Source organism: Peromyscus maniculatus, chromosome 12 (assembly GCF_049852395.1).
Source record: "Peromyscus maniculatus bairdii isolate BWxNUB_F1_BW_parent chromosome 12, HU_Pman_BW_mat_3.1, whole genome shotgun sequence".
Lineage (NCBI taxonomy): Eukaryota > Metazoa > Chordata > Mammalia > Rodentia > Cricetidae > Peromyscus > Peromyscus maniculatus.
The window spans coordinates 47,420,494-47,441,754 of record NC_134863.1 but is presented as its reverse complement, the minus strand read 5'-3'; the positions used below and the strand labels follow the sequence as shown (position 1 = coordinate 47,441,754).

At 40.4% G+C, this 21,261-nt stretch overlaps 1 protein-coding gene across 4 annotated transcripts in view; it reads left to right on the top strand.

Annotated features, from left to right (window-relative positions):
* The first annotated feature begins 715 nt into the window (after window positions 1–715).
* Window positions 716–21,261, top strand: part of Tbc1d23 (TBC1 domain family member 23) — a 57,876-nt gene continuing 37,330 nt past the window's right edge. The window contains exons 1-4 of one of the 4 annotated variants that reach the window (XM_006995764.4): window positions 716–924; window positions 14,672–14,783; window positions 17,687–17,792; window positions 19,401–19,605. In XM_006995764.4, coding sequence (XP_006995826.3) covers window positions 872–924; window positions 14,672–14,783; window positions 17,687–17,792; window positions 19,401–19,605 — 476 coding nt within the window. In that variant the 5' untranslated portion in view covers window positions 716–871. The remainder of the gene's footprint in view (window positions 925–14,671; window positions 14,784–17,686; window positions 17,793–19,400; window positions 19,606–21,261) is intronic. The other 3 variants (XM_006995765.4, XM_042259442.2, XM_042259443.2) reach the window with 3 other exon arrangements.

Here is a 21,261-nt window from a genome sequence, read left to right as displayed (position 1 = left end):
GGATGAAGCCTGGGTGTGGAACGGGGAGGTCCCTCTACGAGGGACAAATGGGACATAGGATAGGAAGGGAAGGATCTTGGCAGCTCTCTTCAACTGGAATTCCCGTTGCAGAATTCCAACTAGAGTGGATTCTTCTGGCTGTGAGGGCCTTATAATTTTTACAGAATAGTTTGATTTATAACTTTTAAGTATTCAGACATAGAGTATGTAACCTTCTGTGTATTTTTATTTATTTCTCGTGGCGCTGGTGGTTGAAATAAGGGTTGCACTGAGGACGCTGGGCAGGCGCTGTACATTGCACTATTCCTTGGCATTTTTTTTTTTTTTTTGGAATGGTCCTTACAAATGAAGTGGCCTGCCCTTTCCTTACTTTCCATTCAGCCCACCTCTGTGTGAATTCGTTCTTGCCCTCCTCTCTCCACCAGCTGGGGCTCTCTCAATTATGGCTCACAGTCCCACGCCAAACAGGAATGGAGACGCTAAGGAGACGCCCCGCCAGGACACCTCACCTTCAAGAACCTCCTCCGAGCCACGCCTTCCCGCCGCGCCGCGCCGCGCCACGCCCACTTCCCGTGTCCCCGCCCACCACACGCCTCGTGCGCCCCCCCCCCCGCTTTGCTCGCCGCCCCATGGCATCCTGGGATTTGTAGTCTTCCGCGAGTCGCTGCCTCCCACCAGCGGCCAGGCTCCGCCTTTCGCCCTCGGGACGCGGTGACGTTGCCTCCCTCCAGTGCCTCGCCTCCCGCCTCGTTCGCTCGGGCGAGCCTCCTCCGTGTCAGACTTCAGAACTCCTTTTACGACACCGCGTCTCAGAGGCGAGTCTCGGCGCCCGGGGCCACTTTTCGGCAGAGTGACGTGGACGTCAACAGCAATGGCGGAAGGAGACGAGCTTCTGCCACTGTCAACGTCGGGCGGGGACAGCTGGTGAGTGCGAGCCCAGGTGTCATTGCCCATGGCCCCCCTCTCCTCCCGTTCTCCATCCTGCCTGTCCGGGACGTGCCGGCGGCCCGGGGCCTGGAGCTGGGCACCTGTCCGCCTCCGGGTCCTCTGCCCCGCCCCCCTCGGTCTCCGGGTCCCCTCTGCCCGTGGGCTCCGGCGCCTGGGGCGGGATCCCGGGCACTCCCGGGTCGTCCCGGCTCTGCGCCCAAGGCAGGTCCTCCTCCCTCTTGGTCCAGCTGAGGAGGGTGGCTTCCACCCGGAGTTCGCCGAGTCCCTGGCCAGGGAGTTTGGAGTGGGCGCGCTCAGGAGGAAGTGGCTGGGTGAAGAGCTCAGACCATTTGAAACAAGGTCTTTGGAAATAACCAACGCAACCTTTGACAAGTGCAGAGGTTGGGAGACACACCCAGCAGCATTCCTCCTCCATAGTTCAGCTTTTTTTTTTTTAAATTGATTTTGTTTGCCTCCCAACAGTTTCCAACATTTGTCTTGATCTCAAGTGTTTTTTCTCCTTCCCATCACTTTCCTCACAACTTGGTTGCATAGCTTTGGATGACCTATTAGACTTCATTATCGTTTCTCCCAAGCTTTTGCATGTCTGCCTTTCTGGACCATGGGAAGACTTTGTTTTTGAAGGGACTCATGTAGCTCGAGGCTGGCCTCGAACTTTTTGTGTGGCTAAGGATGACTGTGAGCTTCTGATCCTCTTGCTTTCTCCTGCTGGGTTATAGGCAACCTCTATACTACCTGGTGTATGTAGTGCTGGAGATTGAACTCAAGGTTTCATGTGTGCTAAGACAAGCAGTCTACCAACTGTGATACAACCCCAACCCTTCCAATACCTTTTGGTAGGCATTTTTTTCCACCCAGTGTCATTAATTATTGGCAAACAGGTCTACTTTGGAAGTAGTTTGATCAGTTGATATAAGTTTATTGAACACATGTAATACTCACGGATTTCCCCCCCCCGCCCCCCCCCCCCCCCGTTCACACTGTTTTTATATCGATCACTGGCACTGTTTACGTAAACACAATGAAAAGAATTGATAGACATAAACTTTAGCCAGGCGGTGGTGGCCCACGCCTTTAATCCCAGCACTCAGGAGGCAGAGCCAGGTGGATCTCTGTGAGTTTGAGGCTAGCTTGGTCTACAGAATGAGATCCAGGACAGGCACCAAAACTACGCAGAGAAACCCTGTCTCGAAAAACAAAAGAACAAAACACAAAAAACAAAAAAATAAATAAAAAAGACATATACTTTACTAATTGGGGAAAATGGAAATAGTTGAATGGGATAGATGATGCAGTAATTGAGACGTTCACCTCAGCGAACATCAGCATCTTAGTGCATGTTTTCTTCAGAGTATAGGAGGAAAACATAAATCTTGTTTTTTTCAAGTAACTTATATTGGACTTGGGGGGGGGACTGTGACAGGTACACAAAGTAACAAGATAAAATTAATTTTGTTCTTTGAGATTGTGAATAAAAGTGTTATGGGAGTTCAGAAGAGGCAGAAACCACCTCAACATACATTACAAAAGCTTCATGGAGGCCCTGGTGTGTGAGTTAGACTCTGAAGAATTAGTAAAATTTACCTTAACACTGTTCAAAATAATTATAATGTGAGCTACAGAAGTAAAAAAAAAAAATTTCCCTTTGCCTCACTGAAAACTTAAAAAAAAGAGGTAAAATTTTACTGTATTTAGAAAAATATATCCAGTATGTTATTTGAACATGTACTTATTATTTAAAAAGGTTTTTCACTTACATATTTATTTTGAGGCAGGGTCCCACTGTGTAGCCCTAGCTGGCCTGAAACGGTCTATGTAGCCTTGACTGGACTCACAGAGATCCACCTACCCCTGCCTCCCAAGTTCTAGGATTAAAGGTGTGCACCACCACGCCCAGCTTCAGTTTTTAATTTTTACCGTATGAAAAAGCTTGTGTATGGCTTGCATTTATACTGAATTTCAGTTGTTCTAGCCACCCTTCAAACATTAGATACCATGTGTGGCCAGTGGCTACATACTGGATAGTGCCATGCCATCAAGAGACCAGAGAAATGGCAGAAGCAGGGAGGGGCTTAGGCAAGAAAACTAATGATTTGTTTGGAGAGTAATAACTACAACTGCTTGCCTTAAGACAAAGATAGGAATTTACAGTCTGGGAAGATTGAATTGTATTTCATATAAACTGCCTTTAGTCAGCTGATTGAGGACTATAGGGGGTGAATTTTTCTGAGTTAAAGCTTTGTAAGGAAGTTCTTAGGTTGGGACTTGTATGTGTGTGTGGTTGGGGGCAAGGGCACTCTAGTGGATGGTTGCTAATGGTAGCATTTATTCTCTTAAAGGTCCCTTACAGTCTGTGTCTTAGGGTTACTGTTGCTATGACGAAACACCATGACCAAAGCAACTTGGGAAAGAAAGGGTTTATTTGACTTACACTTTCATATTGCAGTCACTGAAGGAAGTCAGGACAGGGACTCACACAGAGCAGGAGCCTGGAGGCAGGAGCTGATGCAGAGGCCATGGAGGACTGCTGCTTACCAGCTTGCTCCTCATGGCTTGCTCAGCCTGCTCTTTTATAGCACCCAAGACCACCAGCCCAGAGATAGCATTACCCACCATAGGCTGGGCCTTATCACATCAATCACTAATTAAGAAAATGCCCTACAGGCTTGCCTACAGCCTGATCATATGGAGGCATTTTCTCAGTTGAGGCTCCCTCCTCTCAGACGACTTTAGCTTGTGTCAAGTTGACATGAAACTATCCAGCACAGTTCATATATTCGGTGTGCGTTCCCACTTTTACTTGTTTTATTTCCAAGAATGTTGGTTGTAATTTGTAGTCTCACTCCATCTCTTCCACCTTTTCTTCTCTCCAGTCCCATTCTTCCCCTGACCAGTTCCCATAGAGTAAGGGAAGACTTTGGGAGCCATAGATTAGTAAACCCACTTTTCCTTGAGTGCCTGGTAAATGGGGTTGTTACAAAATGGCCAGCCTGGTCTACAAAGCAAGTTCCAGGAAAGGCGCAAAGCTACACAGAGAAACCCTGTCTTGAAAAACCAAAAAACAAACAAACAAACAAACAAAAAAACCAAACCAAAACAAAACAAAAACCAAAATGGTTTTTAGTTTAGCTGTCATGTTTTAATTTTAACTTTGTCACTTGTAAGGTTTTCCAAAGTGTATTGTGCATTTTACCACCGCCAAACTCATCCTTTTGACTGTGGATCAAACTAGGCTGGACATGGCATGGACTCCTAATCCCAGCATTATTCACACAGGAGATTGGGGCAGGGGAGTTGGTGCAAGTTCAACCTGAGTGACATAGATAGTTCTTTATTATTTGTTTATTTAACATTTTTGTGTGTATATGTGTGTTCATGGGTTTAATTTATTGTGTGTGAGAGACAGGTGTAGAGGTCTGTCAAGATTCTCTTCCCACTGTGTGTGCTGGTTAATTGAACGCAAGTAATCAGGCTTGTCAGAAAGCACATTAACTGCTGAGCCATCTCACTTTACTGCTTTGTAGATAGTGAACTTCTCAAAGGAAATGACTTCCAAGGAAATAGCAGGTAGCTCAATAAATGTTTGTTGAATGAATGTATGTGAATGAATACAGACTTTTGTGTAACCATGAGCAATGCATACCAAGCTATCATTTCATATACATTTCCTAATGTTTGCTGGCTGGTAGAATGCTCCTTCCTTTTGGAAAGCAAGGTGATCTGCTTAAGCTTCCCACCACTCTAGAACCTCTGCCATGGAAGCTCAAAGGGTGTGGTGAAATCGCTCATAAAATTGTTATAACGTAAGATGGTTTAATTTTTATAACTTTGGGGGGGCAGGAGGAGGGAAGAGGGGAATCTTTGGTGTGTAAAATGAATGAAAAAAATTTCTTAAATCTATGTGTCAGCCACATATACACACCTTCATGCATACATTGCCCATTAAATTTTTTTTACATTTAATGACGTCACTGTAATTAGCACTTATTGCCACCTCTCTACATCTGTATCATTTAGGAAGCTGGACAGAAAATAATTTTTCCTCATACCACTTAGTTTATTTTGTATAAGATATTTTTACTCTCTGCCTCTTGAAAATTATAATAAAGTGTTATTTTCTTCAGGTTTACATAAAATTAGAGTGAATATTAGTAAATATTCCATATCTGAACATAACTTGACACAGAGTGCTGAGGAGAGTAATTATTTTTCATGGAGTGTTACAAGCCAGGTGTCCATGTGACTGACAGCTTTAAATAAAAACTGGAAAGATAAAAAATTTTTTTCTTAATAAATTTTTTTTATAACTTAAAATGATTTAAAGTTAACTGAAAAACTAGTCTGGAATTTGAATTAATAAAATCAAAGTTAAATTATTCTTTTTTTGGTTTTTCAAGACAGAGTTTCTCGGTGTAACAGCCTTGGCTGTCCTGGAACTTGCTTTGTAGATCAGGCTAGCTTTGAACTCCGAGATCCGTCTACCTCTGCTTCCTGAGTGCTGGGATTAAAGGGTTATGCCACCACCACCTGGCTCATATGCTTTTATTTTCTGTAATTCTCTCTTAAATATTCCTTAGAGATACAAATCTATAACCAAACTTTTTTCTTTTAATTTTATGATTGTTGGCATTCTGAACTTAATGTAGAAATTTTACTCAGCATGCACTTTAATTCATGATTCTAATGTGTTGCTGAATTCTTCAAGTATTACACTTTTTTTAGTTGTAAAAGGATCAATTCTATAAAGAAACATCCATAATGTAATGTACATCTGTAATGTACAGCCAGTTTATGAAGAGGACAGTTTTGAATAGAGTTGATAACTATGCTTGGTAGAGCATTTCTGCCACACAATGCTGAAATGTGGCCTCTGTTTGGTGTCAACCAAAGACAATGCCCGTCCTTACATATCAGAAAGAAAAATCGTTTAGCAAAGCATTCATGGCTGAACAAATATCCACTCAGTACGGTTTAATTCAAGCTGCTGGGTAAAGTTTTAAGGGAAAAATGGGAGCAGTATTAAAGCCAGAGCTGTTCATTGTAGAGCTGTGTTCTGGTTGGTTTAATTCATCATTTTGTCAGAAGGAATAATACAAAATAGTGCCACAGTGTGAGGCCAATTGTTCAAATGTGAGCCCGTGAGAAAGTATTTCAGATACAAACCATACCAGATGATATTTAAAAATTTTAGCAATGTTATTAAGCATGTGTATGGAGCTTTTCCTGCTATGTACCCATGTGCACACACACAAATGATGTGCATTTTACAACAGTGCTTTGAGACAGGAAGCTAAGAATTACTATTAATGCCTTCTTGGAGGAGAGAGGATGGACTTAGAGAGGTCATATGGCAAATCCTGTTAATCGAAGATATGTACTTAATTAATGTCTCCTTTCAGTAAGCCCTGTGTTCGTTCTAATACTGACTGCATTTATCTTATATATCTCACATATCTTTTAAGAGACTCCTAAAAAAAGCCCTCATAAAAATATGGATCAAATGTTGAATTGTCTATGTGTTTTGGAAAGCACAGTATTCAAAGATGTGCATTATTGAGCATATATGTATGTTGACTATTTGTGGACCCTGTATAGATATAAGGATACATCTGTGAGCTGTGTACATTACTAATTCTCTTATATCCATGAGAAGAGACAATTCATGATTGACATGATAGGATAATAAGGAGAAATTTATATGTACACTATCATATATATATATATCTTTATAGACCTTTTATTTTCATAATATTATGTTCTCATATCCCTGTCTCAAATCACAGGGTTTTTTAACTTTGAAGTATGGTTACCTACGTCATCTAAATAGAAAGTAAATTTATATATTGTTATATATTAATAAATATATGTATATTAGATAAATGCACATAATGTATATTATGCTGTATGTTAATATAACAAGTAATCTCATATATTAGAAGATTAGTTTATTTTTATTTGTGATAATATTTAGGACATGGAAGCAATAATACTGTTTTGATAACCTTAACAACTCAGCAATTTCTCTGTTGCTTTAATTCAGTGATGGAGAAATAAGTAACTTACTTGCTTTAAATACCTAGGAAACTGTGTATTATTTCCTCTGCAAGGAGTTTCTGTTAGTGTGTGTGTGTGTGTGTGTGTGTGTGTGTGTGTGTGTGTGTGTGTCTATGTGTGTGTGTGTGTGAAGGACAGAGAACGAACTTGTGGAGTTGGATTTCTCCTTCCATCTTCATGTGGGTGCTGGGGTTGAACTCAGGGCAGCAGGCATGTGCAGCAAGCACCTTGACCTCCTGAGACATCTCGCTGGCCCTTTCCTTTGTTCTGAAGGATGAAAGTTACAAAAATGCTCCTTAGAAAACTGTACCCTAAGCCGGGCGTTGGTGGCACACGCCTTTAATCCCAGCACTCGGGAGGCAGAGGCAGGCGGATCTCTGTGAGTTCGAGGCCAGCCTGGGCTACCAAGTGAGCTTCAGGAAAGGCGCAAAGCTACACAGAGAAACCCTGTCTCGAAAAACCAAAAAAAAAAAAAAAAAAAAAAAGAAAACTGTACCCTCTCGTGAATGTGCAGGTGAATACCAGAAATCCTTTTTGCTTGGTGACAGGGTGTAGGCTGGCCTAGAACCCAGTATATAGGCCAGGCTGGCCTTGAGTTTGTGGCAGTCCTCCTGCCCCAGTTCTAGGATAATGTGGAAACCATCATATCCAGTGAATACCAGAACTTCTTGAGGTTTGTTTTGTAAATTCCATCAAGCAGCCAACGTGAAGATAAGTGAAAGGCTCTTTTATCAAGGAAATCTTGATCAGTGCTTGGAACCCAGTTTTAAAAGGTAAATCGGGCATATACATTCCTTGCCAAAGTAGGATTTTTTTTTTTTAATCATGTGCTTTTGAGAAACAAGATTGCACAGATGTTACAAAATGATCACTTTACCCCTTCTGTCTATTTTTTCCTAAGACTGTTTTCAAGAGAAATAATACTGTTTTGTTATTGTTGTTTGTTTTTAGTCATTGTACTTTGGGTAAACTAGAAATTTGTAAGGGAGCTGAGTGTGGTGGTACACGCCTTTAATCCCAGCACTCGGGAGGCAGAGGCAGGTGATCATTGTGAGTTGGAGGCCAGCCTGGTCAGCAAAATGAGTTCCATGACAGCCAGTGCTGTTAAAGAAAGAAACCCTGTCTCAAAAAACCAAAAAGAAAAAGAAATTTATAACAGATAGAGGTAATGTCTCTGATAGACTTTGCCATTTTCATCCCAGTCTTTAAGCTAACACTTTTCTGTTTTTAATTCGCAAGTAAATTACTTTGACTGAAAATATATTTCTCTATGGAAAGTGGGCTGGTGAGATGGTTCAGCAGGTAAAGATGCTTGCTGCCAAGCTGACTGCTGGAGTTCGATCCCAGGACCTATGGGGTGGAGGGAGAAAACTGACCCTGAAAGTTGTCCTGTTGCCTCTGCATATGTGCTGTGGCGTGTGCACGTGTACACATACTCAAGTAAACCAGCAAGTAAATGCGGGGGTGACTAGGACGATGCTGAGGACTTTGATCTTGAGAAGCACAGGGAAAGACGTTAGAGCAGATGGAGGTTACTGTTCACCAGTGGAGAACTCTTCTGTGCTTTTGAAAACCGTACAGCAAACACAGCTCAGCTTCACACATGCAACTGTTAGAAATCCATCCTCCCCCCTTCCATAGTTACTCCTCAGGTTTATCCCTTAGGAGAGCAAGGGCTACCATGTGGTACAATTTGATCTTCATAGCTTGTGGATTAAAAAAGGAAATCTTTAAAAAAGACTTGCTGACATTTTTCCATTTATAGTTAATTTTAATTTTTACAGTACTGAATTTCTGTGATTGCTGTATCCTTTTCCTGTTGCATAGTGAAGAAATCTTGTAGCTGCCACATTTGTGTGGCAAAAGAACTATGTTTAGCATCTTCTTTACTTAATAAAGGGTTCTGGTTAACACACATATTCTGGAAAGGGTTGTATCATTTGATAAAGGAATCTCCCAAGGCTGCTTTTGAAGAAATACTTTTAACCATAGTTTCATTAAATTTTAATCTAAAAATGTGGTATGTTCCCCCATGGCTTATAAATATACCAGCCAATAAAATACTTATGACAGTCATACCTTATTCTGACAACAACCCGGATGACAAGATTTTATAAATAAGTTAAGCTCTCAAAAGACTGCGAGTTCCCCAGGGCTTTCTTAATGTTTCATCCCATGTCTTGGCTGAAATACCCAGAAAGTGTTGGTGGTTTGAGATTGTATTTAAAAATAGCAGGTTACACAAAGCACCTTATGGTCACTGAACTCTGTCCATAGCTATTGTACAGATGATTCGGTAACAAAACTGTCCTATTTGTGTTTCTACCAGCTGTCCTACAGAGTATTCAGGGTTAGTAATTTGTAACCAGCATGCTAAAAATCATAGCACTATAATAAGTCCAAAAGAAGTTTGGTGCTGATGTCTCATGAGCTGTGCGATAGGAAACACTCAGAAGTGCAGGGCACAAAGTAAGCCACAAAACAACTTGAAATGAGTGCTTACAGCTGGTTGGTTAGTTAGTTTAGAAGTAGAAACAACTGGTCAGGCTCAAAGCTAGCAGTGATATATACATGATACACACATGGAGCTGTCATGGCTTAACATGTGCACATAGGGCCTTACATCTGAACAAATCTGAATGAACTGCAAGCCAGTAAGAGCTGCTCCCATCTCTTTCATAGGTTTGCTTCTTAAATTCTTCCAGAGCTCTTTAAGGATAAATCATACATTTAACCTCTTGATTTAAGTTTAGTAGGTAGTCATAATATCCATCTTGAAACAACTCAAATGCCCATCATCATATGGGCAAACAAAATATGATATGGTCATGTGCTGGAAGATTATTTGGCAGTCAAAGCATGTGCTGATATGTAGACTACAGCATGAGTAGAGCTTGAAGATAATCCAGGCATTAAAGGTCACGTGCCATGATTACATTTATGTGAAATACTCCAAGTAGGTAAGTATGTAGAGGTAGAGAATAACTGAACGAGGTGAGGAAGGGTTGGTGGGAAGGAGTGATGAGGGAATTCTAATGATGTGATGTTTCTTTACATACAGAAATAAGCTTGAAACAATAGGTGAAGTAAGTTGTTTTCCTTTTGTTACATATAAACAATGTATATGATTAAACAGTTTCTGTAAATTTTGAAATTGTGAGTAAAATAAGTTTTTGAACATAGTTGAGGGAAAGACAATTTAGAAAAAAGTCTAATAACTACTCGGCTTTTCCCTCAGTTGGAGATTTTCTGTAACTTTTCTTTTAATTTTTGTTAAATTTTGTTTATTTTTTAAAAATCTTTTAAATTGAAATAGTATGACATCACTGCTCCCCTTTCCTCTTTCCAGCCTCATGTAGCTACCCTCAAGCCTCTCCCATGTCTCCCAAGTTGATAGCCTCTTTTACTTTATTATTGTTAAGTGTGAGTGTGTGTCTGTGTTCACGTGTGTGTGCGTGCATGCATGCGTGTGCGTGCATTCTTGCACACAAATATATGTGAGTACAACAATCTGAGTCTGTCTCTGTTGGTGGTGTGTATATGATTTCAAGGCTGACCATTCTGGATAGGACAACCAATAAGTGGCTCATCCCTGGGGGAAGCTCATTACCCTTCTCCCAGCAGTCAGTAGTTGCCTGTAGTTTTTTGTTTAGTAGTAGGAAGTTTCCCTCTTTCCACATTACATGTACAGTGATATTGCCGTTCTTGTTTATGCAGCTGTTTCTAGGAGAGAACGTTTCACAGGATACTTCCTGGTTCTTACAGTCTTCTACACTCTCTTCCATGATGTTGGCTAAGCCATAGATAAAGGAACTGTGATGTAGTTGTATCTGTTGGGGCTGGGCTCCCCACAGTCTGTTGATCTTTCATTGTATCATGATGTGGTTTTCAGTGATGGTCTTCATTTGCTGTAAAGAGAGGCTTCTGTTAAGGGTGATTGCTACATTTTTCTGTGGGTATAGAGATAAGATTTAGAATGTAGTAAGGAATGATGCTGGTCTAGCAAAGTGTCGGTAATAAGTTCTTTTCTAAGATCTATGGCTTCACTAGCCACAGGAAGTTGGCTAGGTTCCCATACGAGGATTTCCCACCTATTGAGTGGGCTTTAAATTCAGTTAGACAACCATTGACATGTGAGTGCCATTTATCACACCTTTATGTCTATCATGTCATTCTGGTCATTGTCATGCTTCATAGGTATTGCTGCTGAGTAGGACTGTTTAGTTGCTTCCCTCTGTCGGAAGCTTGCATAGTATTTTCTGGAACCATGGAAGGTAGATGACAGGAAAGAGGCCTTTAGGTCAGATTGAGTTCACATCATCCATATCCTGTGTCTTATTTGTCTGGTGTCTTCAGCAATAGGGATTCACCCTCAATTCTACAGAGGCAACCAAGGTCCACATTGATAATATCTGTTGTTTTGGAAGTCATGTTTTTCATATAATTTATTTAATGGCTTATTTAAAAACAATTATAAAAATTTTCAGTTGGATTTACTAATTAGAAGCATTGGGAATGCATATTAAGTTTGGAAGTGGATGGAGTTTATGCTTTTGTCTCCTGTACAATTGTGTATGTGTTCTGTATGTCCCAGCTCCTGTCTGTCTGGTGGAAGAGGATCCAACTCAGTTAACAGCTAGAGTATGAGCCCGTGTCTGCCTGGCTGTAATTCTAAAACAGCTTGGGTTAGAGTGCTTTGATTTTGCCACAAAACATACAATTAGAGGAAATTTTATTTTGGAGGTAGTTATTACCTTCTTTTCTTTCTGTTTTTAGGTTTTTGTTTTTTGAGACAGGAACTCACTCAGTAGTCCTGGTTGGCCTTGAACTTCCACAATTCTCTTGTCCTTTAGTATCATGATTCCTGAGATCACAGATGTGAAAACCATTGTTGGACTTTTATTTATATTTTATAAGCATGTTATTGGTAGCTCATTGAAGCACCCTGTTGTGTTCTAATATATGTTATAGTTTCAGAGTTACAGAGCCAAGAGGGAGGTGGTTTTCTTTTTACTTCCAACCACAAGACTTTGTATTTTCTGTGTCTTGAACTTGCCAAGCAAAGAGGATCCTTGCTTATTTTTATGAATAAAGCTTATACTTTACTGTTTTGGGGCCTTGTCTGCTTGTCTAGTATATTTGTACCAAGCTTTAGCTTGTAAGGTCAAGTAGAAGTTTCTTGTAACCAAAGAAGACTGAAAACTAGAGTCTGTCCACTCAAACCTCTCTGGACGCAGTTAGACTTGTAGGTACCGCGTGTTCAAAGGCTGAGACTTGAGCCTCTTTGGGAGCTGAATGCTATGTCAAGTTCCCATCTCTGCTCATCCTTCCATACAATCTTCAACTGCAGTGTTCACAGCTCTTTACTACAGTTGCAAGTGGTAGTGTTTAAAGTCTGAAAACTGAACCTTTGGTTTCCTCAAAAGACACTGTTGTTTTGAATTATTTAGGTTTGTGGAAAGTGTCTTTACTACTTCTAGTATTTTCTGGTCTCTACTTGCTTACAGTCTCTGATGCCACCATAGATGGCGATCCCCTGGCACAGTATCACAGAATCCAGCAGCAGCTGCATTAACTAACTGGTGTGCTTGTACACTACTTTTGACTCTAAAAGTCCTTGGAAGAGTGTGCATTTTGACCAAATACTAGCTTTGTTGTCTAGAATAGTAAGGTATTTGGCAGAGCTACTTCAAAAAGAAAATAAGGGTTGGCTTAAAAATTTAGAAAAATTCTAGTTCATTTATGTTATAAAATTCCATCTCAATTAAAGGATTTTTTTTCATTTCATTTACACATTTGACAACATATGGTATTTATCTACCATGCATACATTGTCTTCTTAATTTCACAGTTATAAACCACATTTGAAATTGTTATTGTCTGTCTTATATAGCTTGGTTAGCATGAACTAGACAGACTTCAGTCTTTATGAGGTCTGCACGTTCAACACTAACCTTGAAATCTCTTGTTCTGTTTCCTTTTCTTTGTAGTAATTATTTTCTCATTTCATTTTCCAGCTTTGTAGTAATTATTTGCAAAAGACCAGAATATGCCTTGTGTGGTCATCAGTGTGTCTGTGTGAATTTGGACTAACTTAGTTGAAGGACACTTTGCACTTGACCGGTGCTTTTCTGTTGATTGTACCTGAGTGATTCTATTTTCATTTCATTCCTTTCTGTTAAGAGAACAACCTAATGAAATGTGTACACTTACACGGTAGTCTTAGAATGGTATCAGCGTGGGGAGGTCTAAATTATTCAGTTATTGATTTTTCTTTAAAGCTACAGCAGACTAGACAGCATCCCGATTTCCTGATTCTAGCAACCCTACCTTTCTTCTTAAGTTGCTTCAAGAATGCTATAAATTATGACTGAGTTATGACTTTTTTACATTTTTACAGATTTTAATATATGCTAAAATAATAAATGACTGAAATCTCAACCTCTGAAATTCCTAAGGAACTGATTTAAGGGTATTTCTAGCTACAAAACAGCTCATACCTTGTGGAAGTTCTTAACTTACCATCCTAATCATGCATGGTGGGGAGAAAATTAACTTTCTACTTTTCTCCTCAGACATGGTAGATTGAGCATAATTGCCCCCTACTTTGCTTGATGATGTTTTGTTTTCAGTTTTTTTTTTTTTTTTTTTGGTTTCTCGAGACAGGGTTTCTTTGTGTAGCTTTGCGCCTTTCCTGGAACTCACTTGGTAGTCCAGGCTGGCCTCGAACTCACAGAGATCCGCCTGCCTCTGCCTCCCGAGTGCTGGGATTAAAGGCGTGCGCCACCACCGCCCGGCTGTTTTCAGTTTTAATACAACAGTGGAGCTCTGTTTTGTTCTGTTGACATTTATCAAACACTTGTAAGTCGGGCTCTGCTCTGGGAAGAGCATTGATAGAATTATGCATTAAGTAGTCCCGACTGCAGTGCTTTGGATTTCTTGGTGGAATTTTAGGGTTTCTCATCTTTGCCACTGTTTAGCATAATGGTATGAATTTGGATCCAGACTGCTAAAGTTTGTCTTCTGGCTTTGCTATCAATTATAGCCATGAGATGATAACGTATTAAACACAAGAATAATTATTTTTGATATCATAGGATGGTTACTCCAGTTGTCTCGTAACTTTTCATAACCCGTCTTTGCCTCATTTTGTACCATAGCTGCAGCCAGTGATGTGTGTAAGCTCACTGTCGTGGAGATTAAAAAGAACACGTGTGGGTTGGGGTGGTTGTGTGTTCTGTAATCCCAGCTCTCGGGAGATGGAGGGAGGAGGAACGGAAGTGTAAGTTTCAGGCCAGCCTGGGGTACATGAGATCCTGTTTCTAAAGAAACAATAAGTGAACACGTGAATTTTGGAACAGTGCCTTGCACACGTGAGTGCTGCGTCAGGCCCTCCCACTGCCATGACTACGTCCCTGGGACTTGTCTTCATGAGTTGACGGTGCTGTCAGCGTGCTTGTGCTGTCTTCTTTCTACTCAACGTCTCTGGTCGGTAATTCCTGGGAAGGCAGAACTGTCCCTGAAACAGAACGCATGGTGCTGCGTGTACCCTGTGTTGTTGTGTTCGGACTGCCCAAAACCTTTAGCTGGCCGTCCTTATGAGAGAATCTGTGCAAGAAAAAAAAAAAGATGATTCAAGAGTAGAGCTTTTCTTTCTTCTTCTTTTTAGGGAAAAAGATCTTGAAGAAGCCCTGGAAGCAGGAGGTTGTGATCTTGAAACTTTGAGAAATATAATTCAAGGGAGACCACTGCCTGCTGAACTGAGGGCCCAGGTTTGGAAGGTAACTTGAAACCTAAGAGTAAAATGTAGTCACTTAATAGAAGTTTTGATAATTGGTTTTCAACTCTCTGAAAAGACTGTTTCGGAGTATGCTGCATCTAGAAAATGGACCCGAGTAACTAACTAACTAACTGTTTCTGAGCCAGGTGTAGTGGCGCACACCTTTAATCCCTGCCTGCACTGGGAGGCAGAGGCAGGCGGATCTCCGTGAGCCCAAGGCTTCACTGGTCTATATAGTGAGTTCTAGGCCCGCCAGGAAGACACAATGAGACCCTGTCTCAAAATAAATGGTTCTGTAGTGTTTTCTATCCTCAATAATAATGTTTACATTGGTGATATTTTATAGCCATTAGAAATGGCTGTAATTCGTATGAAGATTGTTAGTGAATGGTAGCTAAGAGAAGAAACATGTACAGTAAGTAAAATAGAGTACGTACAGACACACATGGAATGATCTGAGGTATATTAACTATGTCTGCGAGGGTTGGGGTTACAGTTTTTCTTTATTTTGCTTTTCCAACTGTTCTCTAATGTGTGTGGGGTTTTGATTGTGGGTTTTGACTTTGTTGTGTTTGAGGCAGGATCTTGCTATGTTTCACTGCCTAGCCTTGCAGTCCACCTTCCTTCCTCTCTGTTCTATGGTGCTGGGGTGACAGGTGAGCACCACACCTCGCAGACGTGTCTTCTTTCCTCATAAATGCTCAGCAACTGCGCTAACCGCACTGGGCCTGCTCAAGAATGGGCCCGTCGGCCAGCCAGGAATGGAGAAGGGAGCTGGGTCTCTACCCCTTTCTACTGAGCTTTCTCCTAGGGAGAAACTGAGGTAATGGGGTGGTAAATGCCATCAGTTGTTTATCTGTTGGTGACCCCACCAGGCTCCAATGGGCAGTTCTAGTTCAGTGGTCACATAGATGGCCCTGAGTCAACCAAATGGATCCTACAACAAAAACAAAAGTCATGAATCTGGGAAAGGGACAGATAGGGGAGATGCAGGCTTGGTAGGGTGGGAGATTGAAAAAAAGAAGAAAGAAAAATTGAATAAAGATAGTACATATTTGTGAAAAGTTATAAGCTTAAAGGATGAAATAAAAAAATCATGTTACGCCAGGCAGTGGTGGCGCACGCCTTTAATCCCAGCACTTGGGAGGCAGAGGCAGGCGGATCTCTGAGTTCAAGGCCAGCGTGGTCTACAGAGCGAGATCCAGGAAAGACGCAAAGCTACACAGAGAAACCCTGTCTCGAAAAACCAAACCAAAAAAAAAAAAAAAAAAAATCATGTTACTACAAGTAGGTAAATCACACAGTAATGTCTAGGTGTATGTCCTTTCTTTTTTTTATGTGTATACACATTTAACAGAATTGGAATTATAAATGCACATAACATTCTCAATGCAATATTGCAGAAATTTAAACACATAGAATACTGTATGGCATGTGGTGAGTGCCGTATCAGGCATTAGCCATTTCTACTGCCATGGGTAAGTTACTGTGGTTTGTTTTCACGATTTCACAGTGCGATTGCTCAATCTGCTTGTGCCATCCTTTATTTAATAGTTCCTCTAATCTGATAATGTCTGTGAAGGCAGAAATCTCCTAAAGCAGAATGTACAGATGCTGTGTGTATTGCCATTGAAAAGAATGGAGACTTGTGCAGTGAGCTGTCATGTATCTATAATTCAGCTTTAACTTTTACCTGCATCTGACCAGTCTTGTTTGACTAATATTCTCTTCCTGTCTTCCCTGTCCCTTGATGCTGAATTATTTTAAAGCAAATCCTTGGTAGCATACCAAGTGACTTTTGAAGTGACTTTAAGACCATCAGACATCCGAAGAACAGTACTTCTTACTTTTTATCAGCACATATTAACTGTGCACAATAATGATTTCATTGTAACGGCTCCACACATATATATTACATACTTTGGTCGTATTCCCCTCCTCTTGTCCCTTCCTTTCTCGCTGGTCCTGCTCCTCTTTGTAGTAAGTCCCTTCTACTTTCATGTCTTTTCACCCCCTTTTGTGGGGAGGTGATCCAGGTATCTTTAGAATTACTTATAGGAGTGTAGGCATTCTTATCCAGTGGCTATACCCACTGAAGAAAGTGTCTTTCCCTCTCCACCAACCATTACCTGTCTAAAAGTCACAATTCTTTGGTATCAAAATAATTTCTTCAGTTGTCTTAGAAAAGTATTTTTATGGTGATTTACTCAGATTCAAATGCTGGAAGGACTACTTATTGCATTTGACGGTCACGACAGTGATAATTTTGGTTGGGGATGTGCCTCAGTGGTAGGGTGCTTGCCCACCTTGTGCAGGGCTTTTAGGTTCAATCCCCCCCAACATTGCCAATAAAATAAAATAAAAATGTGTGGTGGCCAGCCTGGTCTGCAGAGTGAGTTCCAGGATAGCCAGGGCTACACAGACAGACTGTCTCAAATAAATCAATAGATGAATAAATAAATAAATAAAATAGTGTTTATACATACTTGAAAAAACTTACAAAATAACATCTCAATTCATTAAGAATTCTTTTTTATAATTTTAATTGTACATGGTATATTTAATTGTACATGGTAATTGTACATGGTATATTATTGCATAGGTATATTTTTTAATTTTCAATATTATATTCTTAGTTTTACATTTCAAAAAAGTTGGGTTTAAATAAAGCCATGTTTGTAAGTATACAGATATTGTATAATTCACTCTATTCACTGAATACCATGAAGTGGGGAAATCTATAGGAGAATTTTGTCACTTGGTGGTGGTGACACTTGGTGGTGTACAGATACTTAAGCTTGTAATCTTGTTGTTATTCCTAAATTCCTGCTTTCTTTAGTGCAGTTATTGTACAGGAAGGAGCAGTAACAACGGTGCTAGTTGCTTCTAACGTCTTTCTTCCAGATTGCTCTGAACGTTGCAGGAAAAGGCGATAGCTTAGCGTCCTGGGATGGTATTTTAGACTTGCCCGAGCAGAACACCATTCATAAAGATTGCCTAGAGCTTATTGGTAAGTTTGACAACTGCGAAAAAGTTATCTTGTTATCGTTTGTGATCTGTTGAATTTGTAAAAGTCTTGTAAAAAGATTGGCCCTTTAAAAAAACCTTGAGACATATAATTTTGAGAAAGAGCCCAGTTTTTACTGTTCTTTTATATTATTGATTTTTTTTTACACATTTACAGTTTTGTTGTGCTCTTCCCCTTGTTTCTCATATAATTACAGGCTCCCATGTTTTTATGCAGCCTTCAAAGAAAGAAACTGTTTTCTCAAAGTTTATGGATTGCAGATCATGATCTACTGTTTTAAAATTGTTACAAATCATGGGTGAATAGGTTTCCTGACACTCTACAAATCTATGTTAATTCATGATCTATATTAAGCTAATATAGTTTATACCTATCTTTTCTGATTATTTATAGTATGTTGGAATCTTTTGTTTTTCTGTTACTTCTTAGTTAATGCATTGGTTAAACAGGCTTCAGTGTACTAACTATTCAGAAACTGTATCTGAGATGTAGCTTAGTGGAGTGCTTGCCTGGCATATACAAGAGCCTGGGTTCTGTCACCAGTACTATAGACAGACAGGTAGGCAAACAGGCAGGCAGGCAGGCAGGCAGGCAGAAAGACATATTGTTAGTATGAACAAAAGAAAGGGAATTTGAACCAGAGATTTGAAGACTTCACATAATGTATATTATATATTTCTGAGATTACCTTGATGTTAATAATAATGGTTATAGTTTTGTTCATATTTAATTTGTACTTTGTTTATTCTATATGAGAATACCAGTATGAGAAGTCATAGGTAATTTTGCTTGTGCATGTTTGATTAGCTTTATTACAAAATAAAAACTAAGATTTAAAACAAGGGAAGGGAAGGAATAAAGTACTGAATTTTATGGTAGAGAATGAATTTTCCCTCTACTTACCAAAGCACCACATTGTGGAACACTTGATAGTCCCGTTAGAAAATTCCGTTGGCTTTCCAGCTCCATGGCTTATGCCTGTCATTGCCCACCACTCCGCCTCAAATTGGCCATCTTCCATTTCACATGACTGTGGTCAATGTCACTAAGTACTGTTTGTTAGTAAACTGTCTTCTGTCTTCCCTTGTCTCTGAGGGCTAGGGAAAAAACACAACACTTCATGTGAAACTGAAGGTTGTTCTGTAACAGCATTCTTGCTTTAAGTTAGAAAGATTAGGGAGAGTATATTCAGCATAAGTATATCATTGTATGACGATGTCCTTAGGTAAAGCAGTACCATGTACAAAGAGTATACACAATGACGGCTTTAAAAATTAAAACGAGGTTGTTATTAAGAATTTTAACTATGTTTTTTCTTAGGTTTTGCATCTATGAACCAGTGTCTATTGAATAAAAGAACTACTAGATATAGCTCAGTGATAAAGCAGGTACCTAGCTTATGCAAAGCCTTGGTTCTATTTCCTTACTACAAAAATGAAAAATAAAATGATGAGAAAAGTACTGTCAGGACTTGACTGCTTTTATCCTAGTTTCAAACACTCCCAGAATGTATTTGTGGACAGGTAGTTCGCCCCGTCTCTGAGCCTCTAGTAGTCCCCTGGTAACTTTGGTTTGATGCTTTATTTCTAGAGCAGCTCTCAGTGCCAGAGGAGAAGGCAGCAGATTTACTTCTGGATGTGGAGTCTGTAATTACTTTTTACTGTAAATCACGCAATGTTAAGTACAGCACATCCCTGAGCTGGACCCACCTTCTCAGGCCACTGGTGTGTCTCCAGCTGCCTCGCAGCGACCTGTACAACTGCTTTTATGCCATCATGAATAAGTATATTCCCAGGTAAGGTATGAAGTAAAGTTTGTTAGATTTCTTTTGGTGGTAAAGTAAATAGGCCAAGTAATTTTTAAGGTTGCCAGAGGTATGATTGCTATTTGACTTTGTTCTTGTGACAAACATTTGGAAAAATTTATTGATTATGTGTCTGGGTGTCTTGCCTGCATGTATGTATGTGTATGACATGAGTGCCTAGTGTCTGGGGAGGCCAGAATGTGACATCTGATTTCTGGAACTGAATTTACAGATGGCTGTGAGTCCCCATGTGAGTGCTGGGAATCGAACCTAGCGCTCTGGAAGAACAGCCAGTGCAGTTAAGTGCTGAGCCATCTCTCCAGCCCCCATTATAAAGATTTTTAAAGGATTCTTTGTATTAGGAAGTTGCATTACTGGAGTTTATATTTGTAGCTTAACTTTAGGTTCATTTGATGTTATTTTTAACCTTATTATCTCTACTGAAAAGTAAAACTAACGGGATTTTGTGAGTCCTACTTTCTGTGAGGTGCTGGGATTGCAGTTAGGAATGTCATCCTGCATGTACAGATAATTGGCAGTGCTGCCTCACGGGAGCTGCTAGGACTTCAGGTAGGAACCTAGTCCTACATATACAGATGTTGAACTAGTGAAGTGAAATGTGCAGAGTCTTAGGAAGGTGAAATACAGAATGCTATAGGAATGTGCTGTGGGTGACTTCATTTACCCTCAGGATCAAGTATGGCTTCCCCAGCCAATGATGCTTTTGCCCAGACTAGACAGACATGTAGCTGCTTATGGAAGGAGCCGTGGCAGTGGGAAGGGTGGGAAGGTCCTCATAAGGCCGAAAATTGTCGTAGTTCCCACTGCTGTGATTCAGACAGTCAGATTTTCAGAGCCCAAAGAAACTTTAATCTCGTCAAGTGGCTCAGCTGCGCAGCTGTGGATACACATGCTGGTAGTCTGCTCGTGCTGAGCTGTACATGCTGATAGTCTGCTCGTGCTGAGCTGTACATGCTGGGAGTCTGCTCATGCTGAGCTGCATGCCACTTCCTTGTTGAGGTTTTTGATCTGGATTTCACTGCTGGCCAATGATGTTACACATCCTTTTATGTTTATTGGTTATTTATCTTCTTTGGACAAATGTTTAGCCAAAAACCAAATCTATAGACAAAAAATATCTGAAGAAGAAAAAAAAAAGGTTGGTTCAGCCAGAAGTCCCAGGAGTTTAAGTATAAGTATACTAGACCTATTTCTACATGTTTTTTTTAAAGCTCCCTGGAGATTATAGTTAGAACAGAGTGGTGAAACTCTATGCTTCGTTGAAGCCATACTTCTCCATGTAAAGAAAACGGTCCCAAAGATACTGAAGGAGAAGGCCATGGTCATGGCAAAGCTGAAATTGGGATGCCTGGTTAGGAATCATTCTGTCACACTATAGCTGTCAGCTGTCTGTGTTTTATTACTTCTCCTGGCCATCTCTCAGTAACAGAGCTAGTCACAGCAAGAGACATGACGTCCCAGCACTGTCTCTAAAGAATGATGGAGTGGCAGATGGAGAGGAAGGGGCTGTTATATTCAACAATGTCACACATCATCTTGTCACATTCTTCCTGGTCCCTTTTGTTTGTTTGTTTGTTACTGTTGTTGTTATTTTTGAGACAAGTTTCTCTGTCTAACAGCCCTGGC